Below are 17204 nucleotides of genomic sequence, written 5' to 3'. Positions count from 1 at the left end.
GTGGAATACAAATCCTGGGTTAAAGACAAGATATTTTAACGGCGAGTGTCTTTGTTGTGTTGCTGCGTGCGAGACCGACACCGGAGAGCTTGCAGTCATAACTGACATGAGCAGGGGAGTGTGGCAAATGGACTGCGTGTCCTCTTTGAGTGTTCTGCGATTGGCTGTTTATGTTCCGTTAATGTTCTGTTAGGCACACTGGTCCTGCAGGGCAATGCTAGTAGCCTTCAACTTAGCCAGTGAAAGAATGCTCACAGAACAGTTCAAGTGAAGCGCACCATGGGGTCTGTGACTGTTTACAGAGGGGAAATAACTGTGTGTGGGGGCTCTGGTTGGCTGAGGGTTAATAACAACGTATCCGTTCAGGTTAATCTGCTCAGTCTATCTGTTGAACTCCAAACAGGGGCGTTTACTCGCTTTATTTACCACTACAGAACTGATTTAAGGGTAGAAAGTAAAACCTGGCACAGGGGACAAAGGGTTGGATTCTTAAACCCAACAGACAGGTTCATTGTGCCAGTAATACATTTTACCAGCACCTTATTTTTCTGTCCAATTCGGAAAGCCTTTTCAGTATTTAACACATTCACATTGTTAGCTCGGTGCATACTGTAAAGGCTCGTATTTTAAATGATCTAATCCAGTGGAAGTACTTCGTTCTGCCACTGTTCAGATCAACTGACACTTTGTTTTAATGTGTGGGTTTGTGCATCTCTAACACAACTGTAGAGTTATTAATGTAAAGCTATGGCATCTGTCAAGTGTCCAGATAAAATTGAATATAATCAAATTCTAGCAACTGTAAATTGCCATGGTAATGTCATACAATTCCCACATATAAACAAACAGTTTTTCCTTGGTTGAGAACTCCAGAAATGTAATGCATTGCCTACTGTGGTTTGAGACAGTTTCAAGCAAGTACTTGAAAAATAAGGCTATGGAAGAGCTTCAACATTAACTGGAGTAATTTATTTATTTTTTTTTTTGTAGGACGTCTGGCTAAAAAGTCTGCTTCCCACCTCATCTAGTAAAATGGCTTCAAACAGAAATTCAGGGCAGGACAAGAGAAGCTTTCAGAGAAACGGACTGAACCTTTTGAACAGCCACTGAGACTGCTGTTTTGTAAAGAAGTGAGCTAGTGTACTGTGTGCACATCAGTCCCAGATGTTTATACTAAAAGTGTAGTCTTTTCCTCTCAAAGATAGCTGGTCACAAACCCAGTAATCTCCCTGTAATTATGTTCCTGGTGTAAACTCCTGGTTGTACAGTTGACAAACGTATTAATAACTGGGAACAGCCAGCCTGTGATTTATCTAGGCTGTGCAGAGAAGGACAATGAGATGCAATGCTCCAGTCTGACAGGAGCTAGACAAGTGCAAGACCTTATCCAAGCCATTATATTCATGTCTGCTTCAGAAAGTTACTCAATGGCTACAGTATGCAATGTGGGACCACAGCCTTGCAGTTCCTTGACTTCAAATCATATCATAGAGGTGGTTAGATTAATTAGACAAAAACTGTCTATTGTAGTTGCAAATATCCTTCAGCCTTCTCCTTATCGCCACAAATTATAGATTCTAAAAGGCTGAAATACAATTATTGTTTTCTTGACAAAAAAAAGTCCTAATTACTGTAGGCTGCAATGCATATTGTTAATTCTGTGGTAATGGTGAAAAATAAACACCAGACCAACGAGGGCAGAATTCGGTCAAAAAATAAATAATGTTGTGGTATTTTAGTGACTTAACATTTTTTAATGGGTAACTGCGCCAATGTAACCTGATTTTATTGTTATCAGTGCTGCAGAGCTATACATGATTTTCACAAAATTGTGAAAAATGAAAAGGAGGGTTATAACTAATGCAAGAAATAGGGTTAAGTAAAACAGTAATATTTGGTGATGGGCTTTGACAAATGCATCAAAACCTACATCAGTAGAAGGAAGAACTCCTCCTTGACATCACAAATGGAACCAATATCCATGGGAAATGCTTTCTACGGTTTCATGCAAGTTTGAGAGCTTAAATCCATTTTACTGACCTGTACTTTAGAAAACCTAAAAGTAGAAGGCCTGCAAATCAATAAAAAATGATATTTTTCTGGAGATAGAGCAAAGACAACTGAACTATCCTATGGTTTCCTAATTACACGATAAACAAAACACATGGATACGCTGGTCATAGATTCCAACAAACTTAATAACTACCAAACTCTCTATAGAGGCCAGCAATTATTCATTGAAAACTGGAACTTAAAACAAAAATTAAGAAAAATACATTTAAAAAAAAAAAAAATACATAAATGGGTGTGAACCTCTTGAAGTAGCAACAACAAATGAAACTGGCTTATTTGCTACTGGCACTTCAGTAAAATGCACTGGCACTGTCTGAAGTTTCCCATGCTCATTACTGTATCCATTACCTTTTTTTTCCCCAATAGACAGTAGCTTATTTTCTCAAAGCATCTTTAACATAGTGAATTAATAGATCTTACTCATCCTTCTCCTTTTCCGTCCACTTTCAATGTGTACACAGACAGAGAAATGTTTTGAATAGCAAGTCTCGGAGATATTCGCGATAAGGAAACACAAACATCATTCTGTTGAGAGAGACTTTACATGTACTGTTGAGCTACACACACAAAAGCGTACGAAAAAAGACAAAGAAAAGGCAGATAGACTTCAGAAGAATTGAAAGAATAAAACTGATTATGATCAGGGTATTCTGTAACAGACAATGGAAGGGAATTCAGATTTCCAAACCCTGAATGACTACAACCCTTGACACAGAGATCAGGTGTGTGCAGAGCAGTGCGAGGAACTGTAGTGAGCAGTAATTCAAGTCAACTAAAAGGATAATGTTTGTCTATAATCTTAGCTTAAAATGAGAAATTAAAAGTAGAGAAAAAAGTATTATAGAAATATATTATAAATAAATATTTTAAATATTATATTGTGCATGTATTACAGTACAGACTGCAAAGTTTCATGGAGACAGTGTCACTAATCTTAAAGTTTTTTGACTACAGGTCTTAAAATCAGTGTCCCCAAAAAACTGCATCTCATTTGAGAATGTTCACCTCTGTTAGCATGGTACAGCAGGTAGCTTCAAATGCAACTTCCCTTACTACAGTATCTTGTGTTTTTCGCAATCTGAGTAGTTCTTTGTTCTGTTGATCTAATATAAATAGATTTTTTTTTTTTTTTTTTTTGGCTTTGCATTTGTCTAGAGAATCTGGTGTGGTCGAGACAAGCCAAAAGCAAGACAGGTAGATTTAGAAGGGAAAAAAAATAAAAATGATAAATCATTAACATAACCACTCAGAATGGCTGTAGGAATCATAATAGGGAAATGTTAATACAAACAAATATGTGTAATTACATTTGAAGCTACTTACTCTTTAAAAAATGTAATCATAGTATTATAAGTCATATGTTGCCTGTTTTTCAAGGATAGCAAAACGGTTATTCAGTCTAAAAGTCGTTAGCATGGGACAACTCGTATAGAACCAAATTAGCACTGACAAAGGCAACAAAATCAATCAATTAAAAAAAAGTCAGCAAAAAGTAGCAATCAAATGTTTCCTGCAGTGATTACCAAATTACGTATCAGTAGCAGCAGTATTACCTATTAGTTGCTAGGAAACTGAACTTTTACAGTTCATTAATAGAACTAATAGTTTAATGAAAATGTAAAACACATTTTAAAATTGAAACAACTTCATCTTTAACAAATCTTCCCCGTTGGCCTATGTTACCAGATACTCATTTTAAATCCCAGCCTGATTTGATTAAAAATTAACCAGTGCTCAAGCTGCTGCAGGTGTGTTTTGATGCTCAAGGCAAGGTACTGTACTGGATAAAGGCTGGTAAAAACAGCAGCACTACTGTACATGCACAACAGATATGTTTCAGATCAGCGAGCTAGAAAATTCTTGTTCTTTGGCACAGGACCATCAAACACAACCTTGGACCTATTGCATACTAGAGAACCTGCTGTGGAGCTTGATTTCTTTGGGTCAATGTGCAAGTATCAGGTTAGCAATCACCTGCCACAGCGTGGGTCCCGTGGACTGCATCTTAATTGAAAAGAATGTGTGCTATGCACGGCATGCTACTAGTGCTACACTTGGAAGAGCATCCTGGTCTCCTAAAGATGCAAAACCCACAGAACACTTGGCAGTGGTTACAATATGTACATTAAAAACATTTATAAAACACTGTCATAAAGACAGCTGCAGTGGGTGACATCAGACCAGAAACCAGGAAATAAGCAACAGAGGTGGAGGTGTTGAAACTGAGCGAATGGTCTCGCTCAACATTTAATAATGAACAGAAAAATAAAAGGTTGCAAGACAAACAATGACGCAGGACACGGCACTCGTAGCCAAAACAAAGACAAACAAAAACGGACTATACAGACAAAACACGGTGAGCTTCTATTTTAACTATTACAATTATCTCCATCTCCAATCCCGTTCTCCACTCACTAAACACACAACACGTAACATACAACACAAAATACACACAGGGGCGGGCAACATTGCCACATATCCCCCCCTTGTGTAGCGCACATGGCCTCAATGGCCACCTCCCCCCTTAAAATCCCAAAAGTCTTGCTCAAAGTCCCAGGCCAAGAACGGGGACTTTAAGGGGTTCATGGGCGGCAATGTTGCCAGTAGCCAGGCTGCTACTGGCCATGCTGTCCGCTCCCTCTGTGGGGACTCCAGCCCCCAGAACTCCTGCAGCAAAATTGCTGCGGGGAAAGGTGGTCTCCTGACCTCTCCCCTCTTTTTCATAGCCGGCAGCTCCCTCTGGTGGGGCTCCGGCCACACTGACTCCTGAGGCCAAGCAGAGCTGACAGCGACCCCAGGCAATGCAGAGCGGCAGGCAACCCCAGGCGGTGCCAGGCAGGGAGTCGGGACAAGCTGGAGTGCAGGTGTTTTCCCTCTTCTCGGCCACTGCAGCCGGGAGGTTCTTCCCCGTGCTTCCCTCAGCAGCCTATGCAAGGGCTGTTGAGGACCGCCAGCCTCTATTCCTGGTCCTTCTGGTGCAGGGAGTGGCAGCTCCTGCTCCTCTCCCCCTGATGGTGATGGAGGCAGAGGCAGCTCCAGCTCCTCTCCCCCTGATGGTGATGGAGGCAGAGGCAGCTCCAGCTCCTCTCCTCATGATGGTGGAGGAAGTGATACCAGCAGGCATTCATCCTCTGCTGGTGGAAAGGGACCCAGCAGGCATTCACCCTCTGCTGGTGGCGGAGGCAGAGGCAGCTCCTGCTGCTCTGCTCCTGGCGGTGGAGGAGGCAGAGGCAGCTCCTGCTGGTTCCTTTGACTGGGAGGTTATAGGTTTCATCCCCACCAAAGTAGACTTATAGATTGCAGTCTAAAATTAGTAGTTTGGGACAAGTTGTCTTAGCTGAAGACAACAGAAGTAGAGCAGAGGAAGCACAAGGTATCTCTCCCCACTTATCCCTGCATGCTTTTACTCCAGGGACCTCCATGAATAAAAACTAATTATTAAAAAGTTATGTGATGTTAAATCAATCATGCAGCATAACCTCTTACAGCAAGTTGTGAGATCACTATTTTAAATCAAACTGAAGGCTGCAATGGAATTCTGACTGAGAATAGTGTTAGTGATGTGCACCAAAAAAAAAAGCTGCCAGGGAAGGCCCGGTTTTATTTAAAAGGCAGCTGTGTAGATCCACAATGGTTTATAAATTAAAAGTCTGCTTTGCAGTAAATTCGTTTTTAGGACCTACAGTAGAGCCTGTCATATCCGATTTAACTGGCTCCAGGGGTCCATCAAATATGTAAAAATATTCTCCTCTCAGGAAGGAGTCATTTTACTACATTGTAGTTGCAGATTATAAATTAACAATGTCAGGTGCATCAGTGTGTTTAAAACACCAAAGTATGGTACTGCACATATACTATACAAAGAAAATCAGTACAAATTATGAAAAAAGCACTGTAATACAGTATTTGTCAATTTACAAAATAGCATTCAACAAACAGTTCTTCCCGTGTTTTCTTGGTCCAGCATTTTTTGTTTGTTTGTTTGTTTTGGGGATTTTTTTTGTTTTTTGCACCATGCGTATTAACTCGGAACAAACAAGAACAAGAACTAGAAAGCAACACAGACACAAACTGGCTTTGGAGGTCGTCGAAAAAATCTTTAGGTTTTTATGATACAGTAATTATATTAATTCCTTGCTTTCTTTTATTTAACATGGTTAAACTGGGCAGTTGCATAAAGTGGCAGCAAGTAGAAAATGAAACAATTCCCAAATGCACCTTCTTTTGCTTAAATCTGCAACTGAATCCATTCTGTCCTGAGAAGAGCCGAGTTTACCGTTTTAGAGCCATATTAAAATATGAACATTGATCGGGTTCCATCCATACCGTTCAGTTGATAGCAGCATGTGTAAATGACACATGCCACAGGTCCATCACTTAAGGTATCGTATTTTACGGGATCGGATGTGACAGGTTCTACTGTACTAAATTGTTTCAAATAAAATATTTATGCAGGCAATAAATATCATTCATATAAAAAAAAAAAAAACACTTTCAGTAGCTTTCACAGAACTCTATTACAGTACCACTAATTTTGGCCAAACTACAGTGATGTGTCAGTGCTAATTGGAGTCTGTGAAAGCAACCATGTATCACACAAGTACGTAGGTATTAAAGCATGAAGAAAGAAAAAAAACATGTTTTAATTCGGACAATTAAACAGTGCCCCACTTCCAGTTCTGGTGGTACTGTGTGTGACGCACCAGAGACGTTGGTCCTCGACCAACTGGCTCACAGTGGATAGAGTATCAGAAGTGCCACTTTACCTCGGCATGGCCGCCCGCAGACAGAATCTTGTTACAGCGTTCACATTTCAGACAAAAACGATGCCAGTTCTTCCCAAGGGAGCTCACTTTTTCAGCTGTTACGTTAAAAAAAAAAAAAGTTAGTAAGCAAAGTACAGTATAAGCATCCATTTCAGAAGAAACCATGGTCTCCAAATACCGTTAAACCACAACACTGGATTGTCAATGCCAGCTTAAATCACAGGGTTGTAACTGGATAGAGGGCATTAATCCAGAAAGTAAAATTAAAATAAAAATTGTTATTTAAGACTTGAAATAACCTTAAATAAAGTGGGTATCACCAAGTGCTAGAACCGGACGTGTTTACATTGAAACCTCAAGAAAGAATCAGGAAGGACAGGGGTTACGGAATACAGATTGCAAGGAAAGGTTCAACAACCCTATAAACACAACTTGTTGCTATTTTAGTATTTTAAGTCTTTAAAACTCTGCTTCTAAATTAGGCACAGGGATGCTTAGAACAACTTGATCCCCATAACTTCTTCATGAAATAAAACAAAATGTGATTGGAAAAACATCTTTGGGATAGTCATATTAAACTGAAATTACATTAAGTTATCCTCTTGTAAAACCTTAGGCACATTAACCAAACACAATCTATAGTACTTGCATTAAATTTTACTTCCACTTACAATGCAACTTCAAAGATATTATTTGCACACACACACTATATATATATATATATATATATATATATATATATATATATATATATATATATATATATATATATATATATTTTACAGTGCTCCCTCACTAGAACACAGGTCTCCCAGGAGACACAATATGAGCGTTGTAATCGAACAGCATTAGAAATGGGGGAGGGGGGGCACAGCGGGACACAACATACATCTGACTAAAAAACAAAATAAAATAACTCCCTCTCTAAAATACACAAATAGTGAAGCAAAAATATAACTTTCCGTGAATTAACCATGCATAAAGCACCATGCAAATCAACACACTTTTTTCCCCTTTTTGTAAAAAAATATTTAAAGTAATATTCCCACTCGTGGATCATTTTAAATAGTAGTTTTTAAACTATAAATAGCCTGGCTAAACGGCGGTCAGCAGTTCAGTTCAAAGCGACAGACAAGCAAACATAGTGAGAAGGAGAGCGGGGTCAGGAGAGGGAAAGAGAGAATGGACTCGCCCCAGGCTCGGCTGAAGCGTCTGGTCTCCCAGAGAAAGCCCCTGCTCCTCTCTCAGGAAAAAAAGTAAATACATTAGGAAAGAACCACATAATAGGCCTAATATTTACTTAGTTATAAAATGAATGCTGAATAAGATGTCTGTGTTATAAAGTGCCAGCGCAGCTTTTCTTCAGTTCAGATACTGTAGTAAAAGGAAGAGACAGAAATGGAAGTTAGACTGAGAAGTTGTTTATAGTTTGAACACCAGTACTGTACTTACTGTAGAAATATTGCATGAATCACTAGTATAGGGAATTGGGAGACAAGCTGTGTATATCCGTGGCGCGTTATAATCAAGAGCCTTATAGCGAGGGAGCACTGTTTATATATTTTTAAATATAGCTAGTCTACGATAACATCACTGTCAAGTCTGCAGAATCAGGTGCTGACAACTGTGCTATCAACATGCATACTTGGTCATCCAACAATTGGATTATTGGAAACTGGCTTTCCAACAAAAACAGGAGGAGGAAACTGTCCTGTGAAAAAGAACCTCTGACATAACTGCCAGGACAAAATGAGGAGCAATTAAAGGTCAGATGTTTTTACATCGCAAAAGCACGGGTTAAACACGTTTGCTTCTGCAGCCCAAACACAGGGTCGAAGCAAGCAAAAAACACTTCACAGAAATATTTAAGGTGACCTTAACTGAGCAGTCATCCATCTATGGTACCAGCCAGTTTACTCCAGAATATATAATGTTATGCGTCAATATGCGATTGACAGAGTAACCTTGTATTAGCAGACAGCGGCAGGTTAAGTGTAAGACAAGAGACAATAATGAGGTCAACAAAATTCATAGCCGCGTATTAAGGTGTGGGTGATCGAAATAATTATATTTGTCGGTTTCAATGCACCATAAAATCGATTAAACCATAGTATTATAAACACTGGCATTTCATTAAGCCATTTAATCTTGGTGTGGGGGTCTCTCATTCCACAAGGAATTGGTGAACGATTCAACAGACCATTCAGATTTCCCCTCAGGAAATTCAACTAAAACAAAGGGTTTGAATTTGAATTTGAGACAAAGTCCTCCATTTTTCTGAGAGGAAGCCAAAAATAAATATAAAACTTGGTTTCAGGTACTGCAGGAGCTGGTGCATTATTGTTTTGAGTTGTTATGCAAGCTTTATAATGTCAAAAAAAAAAAAAAATCCTTTCAGCAAAAAAGAAAATGGAAGCAACATAATGTCACTAAAACAAAATGTGCCAGCGTTTCAGAAACTGTTGTTTTGGCATTGTAAAAGATGCGTTGGCCAAATAGGGCACATTCTCCCCTGTAACCTCCGGACCACCAATCAACCACTGGCCATACCTTTAAATAGGTTGGCAGGGGGCTGGGAGGGGGTTCTTAAAGTGTCACCTTTCAGGCCAATTATAAACCCTTAAATCTATCCTAGTACATTTAATGAGCATATTAAATCACTCAGTAGTGTTATGGCAATAAAAATAGCCACAGAAGCTCCAAATACAGTAGGATTTTTATTTTTATTTTTTTTTTACAATTGTTGAGGTGGTCACATTTCAAATTTCGGTATCAACTTGGCATTTAGTCAAAATAAAGCAATTTCCTTTTTTGTGCATTGGGACGATGAATGAGACATTAAAATCACGTTTCAGAACGGAGAATCTGCAAAGAGATGACTTATTGAACGGCAATTGAACAGGCAACTTCGTCCACGGGTGCTCGACAGCTAGACGAACGTTGGCCGGCAAGGAGAAAACACAAAAACGATATCATGCATCCTAGTGCCACAGATAAGAAGTGGCACAGAGTCACCTCCCATCAGGACAAGGCACGCTGCAAGGTGGTGGCAGGGGACAGGGGAGGAGGCCAAACAAAAGAAGCCACATGAATGAAAGCCACATGGGTTTTTATGGCGCCTGGTGAAGACATGTTGGTTGGAGGGCGGGGGTTAGTCTCCTTTCCAGAAAACCAACCAAGTTTTCAATTCTCCATTCTTCTTTTTTTGCAGGTCAGACTTTTCTAGAATGTTGGCGGCCATCTTGGTTGGGCAGGCTGGCAGCACAGTTTTCCAATGCATGTAGGCAGTGCAAGAGTTAAGGAATGTTAAACACAATCATACTTAAGTGTCTTTCTGGGTCCTTGATCGAGTAAAAACTATTTAAAAATAAATAAATAAAATAACATGCTTCATTTTATTGACTTACTGGGCCACCATACTTTGCCATACAGGTTGGAAATGCATATTATTGGATGGGGGAGGGATTGAAATTTCACTCCCTGCTATCTTTTTATGTGTGACATCACTGAGGGCATTTAATTTTAAAAGGGCAGAGAAAGCTTTCAGCAGTATCCAGAGAGAAAAACACTATAAATCCAATGTATTTGACTTAATATGAGAACACTTATTCTATCATGTCTTATTATGTTTTTACAACATGTATAAATATCAAGAAACAAGTGCATATAAGCAGATAATGGTTTCACAAACTTTTTCATATTAATGAATGAGAAAAAAAAAAAAGAGTAGTGTCCGTTCTTGCTTATAAAAGATCCTGAGAATAAACGTTTGTTATTGCAATTGTAGTAGGTTTGCTTAGAATAGTTCCCGTTTCGTAGTTTACTTAGAACTATTTATTCTGTTATTGCGGTTTATAAAACACTGCTTTGATAATATGCTGTGTAAGTTACAGAAATTGATATGTACACAAGAACATAAAATGTTTCCACTCTAGAATTTCATTTCAAGATGGCAAGACGATTAGATGAATCATTGTTGGCAGAAATACTGGCATCTGCAGAATCAACATTTTCTGACAGTGATTCAGTTTATATAATATAGGTCTTCTCAGTATTTATTTTTTTAAATAAATGTTCAGTTCTAAATCACTTGTTGTCATGTATGTGTATAACAATTTGATTGTGGAATTTAATACAACTGCTGTTTAAGTAATATGCATTATAGAAATCAAAAGACCAAATTTGTGTTAGTTTCTGAAGTATTGTATAATATTGTCTAATGTCCTGAACCAAGAAATACAGTTTTCAAGTATCTACTACTAAAAATTAATCTAATGTAAAACTAAAATCCTATTTTAAGTGGCTCTGCAGCAGTAGTTGTGATGCATCGTTCACCCCCTAATTCAGAGGTTTTCAAACTGTGGGGGGCGCCCCCCTAGGGTGGTGCAAAGTGGTTATTAGGGGGTTGCAAATACCTGACTAGAAAATACTTTTTTTCTGATTTCCTGGCGATTGTAAAAGCTCTGTGTTAAATGACACTCAGTGGACCTCCAGGATGATTGATTCAATCAACTACCCAGGCAGGGATCATCTTTAATCTGACCACCCTGTTAAATCTGACCAATCCCCATCCAGAGACCGTCTGTCGTTTCAGACCTATCGTAGCTCAGTGGCTCTATTGCCCAGCTCTCCATTTAAAAGTGCAGCAGTGGCATGTTTTAAGATCAAATACATTCTGTTCACAAATAGAATCAAACTTTTAAAACAATGGATTTAGATCCACCTGCAATTTATAAATAGGGAGGGTCTTAGCTTTTAGTTTAATTTACAGATTTTGATGCGTGCAGAATGTAGGGCGGACAAGAGAGGGTGCAACATTTCATGAAAAAAATCTTAATTAAGCTGGACAAACATTACAATTACTATTCATAATTGCGTTCCCATTAATAAAGACTAGTCACTTATTAAAATGTTGCACCCTCGTTTTCTCGTTCTTTATTCTGCTTTTAAATGCAAAAGTAATAACTTGGGATTTAAAAGCTCATTTAGTTTCACAGCAAAACACCATCAATTAAACAGATTTTATTACTATTATTATTGTAGTATTGTTAATACAGTATATCTTATTACAATTAATGGCTTTTAAATCCTCCACGTACTTACATTCTCATTTAAATGCAGATTGAAGAACGAGAACAGTGACTGTACTGCTGATACAGTAGTGATTGTAATAGTGTATCCATCTTAAATATATATTATAACTTTATTAAAGATGAATTGCTTATTTAAAATGTTGCTCCTTTGCGCTGTCCCAACTGCACTGTATCCTGGTAGAACCAACAGCACGCTCAACGCTACAGTATTGTAATGACCCAGTGACTTCCATCATTACAGGACTTGTTTCTGTATTGCATGTTTTGCTGTGTGGGGTGAGGGTGCTGGTTGGCACTCTGTCCGGGTTCACAAATCCTGGATATGCATTTGTACTCCCAGAATCCTGGTGGGAGATTGGGGTCCGAATGGCATGCCTGGGACTGGTGAAGGCGGATGGGTGGTGCGGTTTAATGAGAAGAGATAAACATACAGAGTGCATGCTTGAGCGCAGTTGTGCGAGTGCAGGGGCTCAAACAATCTGCCCAAGATACTACAAATCTATTTTTTACAGTAGCGATTTTTTTATAGGAAGACAAGTACAGCCCAAAACTGGTCCTGGGGGAGTATTCCGCTAAGAAACACTTGGGCCTTAAAGTGTTCCAATCCAAGGTAAAAAGATAAATGCTTTGACATTTCACCTTCGATGTAAAATAGGTCTAAATTTAACTTGAATGAAAGGGCATTTAACAACTTGGTAATGGCAAGTTGAAAATACAGCCCAATAGTCTTTTAAGCCCTTTTCACACTGGCATGCGCTACCCAGTGTCATGCAGGTCAGGTACGCGATTTCACACTGCTTTTGATAAAGCAGGGTTGACCTGGGTGGCAGACGCAAGTGCACAATACGCGTATGAATGCCCTGGAAGCAGCTTGTTACTGGCGCTTCCATCCAAGTTTCTCTGGCTTGAACCATCGGCCCAAATAATTAGAGCACATTCTTGCTGCAATCTGGCTCATGGTGTGTCTCAAGCAACAAAAATATGACTAAACAAAACAAAGGAAGTGAAACCTTCACGCAGGCGTGGCTGTTTGTTAGGTCGTCTGATGTATTAAGTACACGCATGCATAGCAGCCATAATTCTTTTAGCACCAATGATTTGTGCTCTACTGAATTATGATAATTTGAATGACTACAGGCACAAATGATACATAATTGAGGCTGCCACACAATTCTAGTGCAGAAAATAATGAAATATAATAACTAGGCTAATGAAAGACTTAGATAATAAACAGAATCTAATGTTAACTGCATTCTAATTTAAACAAGCCACAAAATGCTAGTTGGCTGAACTACAATATTCTAATATACTAATGTGTCGTAACGTATTTAATATACAAGTCAAGGGTTTCCATACACCACATGCATAACAAGAATTGGTCATCTTTTATGGAGAGGGTAAAGTCAAGGATGCACGATTTGCTTTGTTCAGGGTATGTGGTAATAAAATGCAAGCCTGTCATTTTAAGACATCACTGCATGTCAGAAATCAGTTATTATGAATTTACCCAGCATGGTATAACGGTGCACAGGGTAGGTAAAGCTACTGTACAATTAGGGCTTGAATTTTTTGTGTTTTGTTTTTAGTTATTTGGCAAAATCGGTTATTTTTAGTTATTAAATAAAAACCTGCTCAAAAAGGTATTGATTTTCAGTTTCTCTAAAGAATTATATGTACATTTCACAAACACATACAGCTATGGCCATGGTTTTGGATTGAGACATAATAAATAAATTAATAAATAAAATGATACACAATAGTCTACCAAAAGCCACTATAGTAGTACAGTAGTTCATGTTAAATTTCGAAACGTCTCAGTTTTCAACTCTGTCAGTTTTTTTGGGGGGTTTCTGGAAAACCACAAAGCAGTATCTAATTCAATATGTTATCGTAACATTATTCAGCAGGGTTCATTCGACTTTATGGAGCAAAATGAGTTAATTCTATAGGTGGATGCAAAACTTTTGGCCATAGCTGTATACAAAGGTTACTGCACTGAAGTAAGGATGTCCACATTTAGGATTGAGGAAATGTAGAACTCTGGATGCATTCTGAATCTGAGAATTGTGAGGACAGATTTCATTTTATGCCCCATTCTATGTTTGTTCAGAAATGTGTTGACCAACGTGGGCTGTGTACAGCATTTTATTTACCTCCAGTATGCACATTTGATTGCGTCATCAAAAAACGTATTAATGCTCTTTAAAAAAAATGTGACTTATGCTTATCGCCTTATCTATTCTTCCAGATCTAACGTGAGTGGAAACAGTAAGGAAGCAAGCAGACTTGTCAATGTTCAAAGAGTCTGTGGGTAAAGAACTGCTGGTAAAGAACTGTCTGGTATTACGGGAAATATCAACTGAATGAGCCCATTGAAAAAACGTACCGCCAGATTATTAAAAGGACTCAATGTGTGTGCACCGATGTTCAGTATTATCCATCGTGTTAATGTTCTTGGGGAACTGAAATACTGACATATTCCCATCTCTAATAAACACTTGATAACTAGCTAGTTAAATTGTTAGTGCAAGAGAAGTATTGTACATACAAGCACCCCCACTATAGAGCCGTATGCTATTATTACAAAATTACCAGCGCCTTTATAATGATTTGAAAATATGCTGTAGAAGCTCTTAAACAGATTTTATCATAAGTGTTGCATCTCTTGTACTTTGTAACCTCCCACGCTATAAAAGGACTAATTTATTTTTTACACCTACAGTAGACTGTGAAAGATTGCCTCACCAGAACCAAGTGCCAACAATGTCTATGGGCCATCCTCCCACTTAACAGCTACTGCAAAAAGTACAGATTCATGGCTGTATGCATTAGCGCTGTATGCACCAGTGTACAGCATCTGAAACAAACAATTCCTGGGTTAAAAGATCGCACTGGATGTATCAGAAGCATGGAAAGTGTGAACATGTAGTCTTATACTGTTCTCTGTTACAGGAAGACGTATGCATACACAATTACTGTATAACTCAATGGGTACCTGTCAGAATTAACTATTGATAATGGTCCAGCTACACACTGACCTTGCCAAAAATTAAAAGGACATTACATTTTTCCCACAATATCAGTCTTAGCAGCAGGTCTCATGTTATGGGCTTTTACCAAGCAAGTGTTCCGGTTTTACACCACAAACACCAAATAGCTGCTTCTCTTTAGACTACCTTTATGAGCTGCAGGTGAGCCAGCCTAGACCGTCATTAATCTTGATGCAATTACACTTTCTCCGTGTGTTTCACTCACACCCTAATGCCCTGGAGGCCAGGTTAATACGCGTTACATCCTTTTAAACAAAAGGCAGCTTACGTAGTTGTACTTGTTAATTTAAAAAGTGATCCATGGTGTATGACTCATGTAGTCGAGACCTACAACAATACGAGTATATGTCCTATACAGATACTCGAATTCAGGTTTAACTTGAAGTATAAACGAAGTATACAAGATGCCATTAAACAGAAATCATATTTTAAGTTTATTTTTGAAATCCCGACTTCTTGTAATTAAAATAGTACATACATTAAGTACCCCTTACCGGATATAAAAATAAATAAATAAATAAATAAACGTGTATGTGTATTTTGTTACAGATGTCACAACACATAATAGTTTAGTTTTGATAATTTAAATGAAATAATTAATGCATATATTGAAGTTATACTACATATGCTTAAACAAACGAAAAAAACAAAAAAAAATCCAAATGAATCATTGCATTTCAGCAGTTTGTTAAATAAAACAGCTCATAGTTGACTATTGTGTTACATCGGTCTGCTTCTTATCTACTAAGACGAGTATATTAAACTAAATTTAAAGAAACAACGGACAACAAACGTTGGCAAATAAATACCGTACACATTCTTACCGAAATAGACAGGTTTCTCACATCTGGGACACTTAGAGGTCATCTTGCTCAAATTTCCAGTTGCAATTCACAGACAACTTAATCCCCGGTGATGTATTTGCTCTCTTGCCACAGTAACTGCGCTCTGTCCATACATCCTCTGCTCTGCCGCGCCGCAAAGTTATTCAACTTAAAGAGTTATAGCCCCACCTCCTGATACGCCTCGAGTATAATTACTATAAGAGGCAACTTGTGATAGGTCAGTTTACTTGTCAGTCGCTACACGTTTCTGTTGGCCATATAGGGGCTCAATTGTAGAAAATTATATTGTGCAGTACATGTTTATGAAAAACTTATTGTGATTTGTAGAGGAGAGTGCCTGCTTGGTTGCGCCCTCCTGCTCAGAAACTACATTTTTGAGAATGTACACAAAAAAAAAGGAAGAAAATAGCGTGCACATAATCCATGGAAGCTTGTAACATCAGACATCAAAGAATTAGGCAGCAGTGGATTTTTGGTACACTGCAGCTTTAACACTATTTTGATATAAAACCCAGAAAGTTCTATTAAATTATATGAAAAAGGAGTAGCTCACATTAAAGGTTATATTAATTCTTTAGAATATATTATTTAACAGAGAGTTATTACCTTTGAAGAGAATATGATTATTCATGTGTGTGATTATTCAAATGTGTGCTGGTAAAACATCCTGTAAGTACAAATACAGTACTTTCCTTTGTTTTAATCCTAATGAAAATATGCTTGTCTGCATCTCAGTCTGAAAGTAAGATTTCAATCTTTTAAGTTTAAGAAGATAATACCACAAATCCAGAGCAAATCAAGGTCCGTGATATGGTGTTTCCTAACCTAAAACATGTAATTTTTTTGTCCTGCCCATTCTTAGGACACATTCAAGCCTCACGTTGTACTGTCCCAACTACTTATAAATAACATCTTTTTGTACTGATATTTTAAGCATGAACTGATAAGGTAGCAACCTTCTAAAATGTGTTCCAGTACATTACATGTGGCACTGCGTTGAAAAAGTACAGATCTTAATTTAGAACTGAATAGATTCATAATATCCACCAACACAAAATAGTGCTTTTGTGGCAGTAGATTTGGGAAAACAATGCTTTACTCAACAACTACTGAGACATACATATATGGGTAGCCTTGTGCGGGAAGTGTCTGGAGGATAGGAAGGAAGTTCCTAGTTATGAATAAAAATCACAGAGGTCCCATTTTGGTTTGGTCCCATTTATAACTGCAGGGTATCATTTTAAAATAGTAGAGGTCATTTTCTTCAGGCTTCAGGAAGTTTGAGTGGATATTTGGCTAACAGCTAGTAGTTGAGAATTTCTCAAGGGATAGTAAAGATTGTGTTACTTACCCAGTTCTAGAGCAGCATTCAATTAT

At 38.2% G+C, this 17204-nt stretch overlaps 1 protein-coding gene across 1 annotated transcript in view; it reads right to left on the bottom strand.

The window, feature by feature from the left end:
* LOC121317297 (cysteine-rich protein 2-like) overlaps positions 1–15964 on the bottom strand; it is a 35706-nt gene extending 19742 nt beyond the window's left edge. The window contains exons 1-2 of the mRNA XM_041253092.1: positions 15807–15964; positions 6840–6934 (exon numbers count right to left, since the gene is read on the bottom strand). Of these exons, the coding sequence (XP_041109026.1) occupies positions 6840–6934; positions 15807–15849 (138 nt within the window). The 5' untranslated portion in view covers positions 15850–15964. The remainder of the gene's footprint in view (positions 1–6839; positions 6935–15806) is intronic.
* Between the last annotated feature and the right edge of the window lie 1240 nt (positions 15965–17204).

This window comes from Polyodon spathula, chromosome 6 (genome assembly GCF_017654505.1).
Source record: "Polyodon spathula isolate WHYD16114869_AA chromosome 6, ASM1765450v1, whole genome shotgun sequence".
In the NCBI taxonomy this organism is placed as follows: Eukaryota; Metazoa; Chordata; class Actinopteri; order Acipenseriformes; family Polyodontidae; genus Polyodon; species Polyodon spathula.
This window is presented reverse-complemented; position numbering and strand designations above follow the sequence as displayed.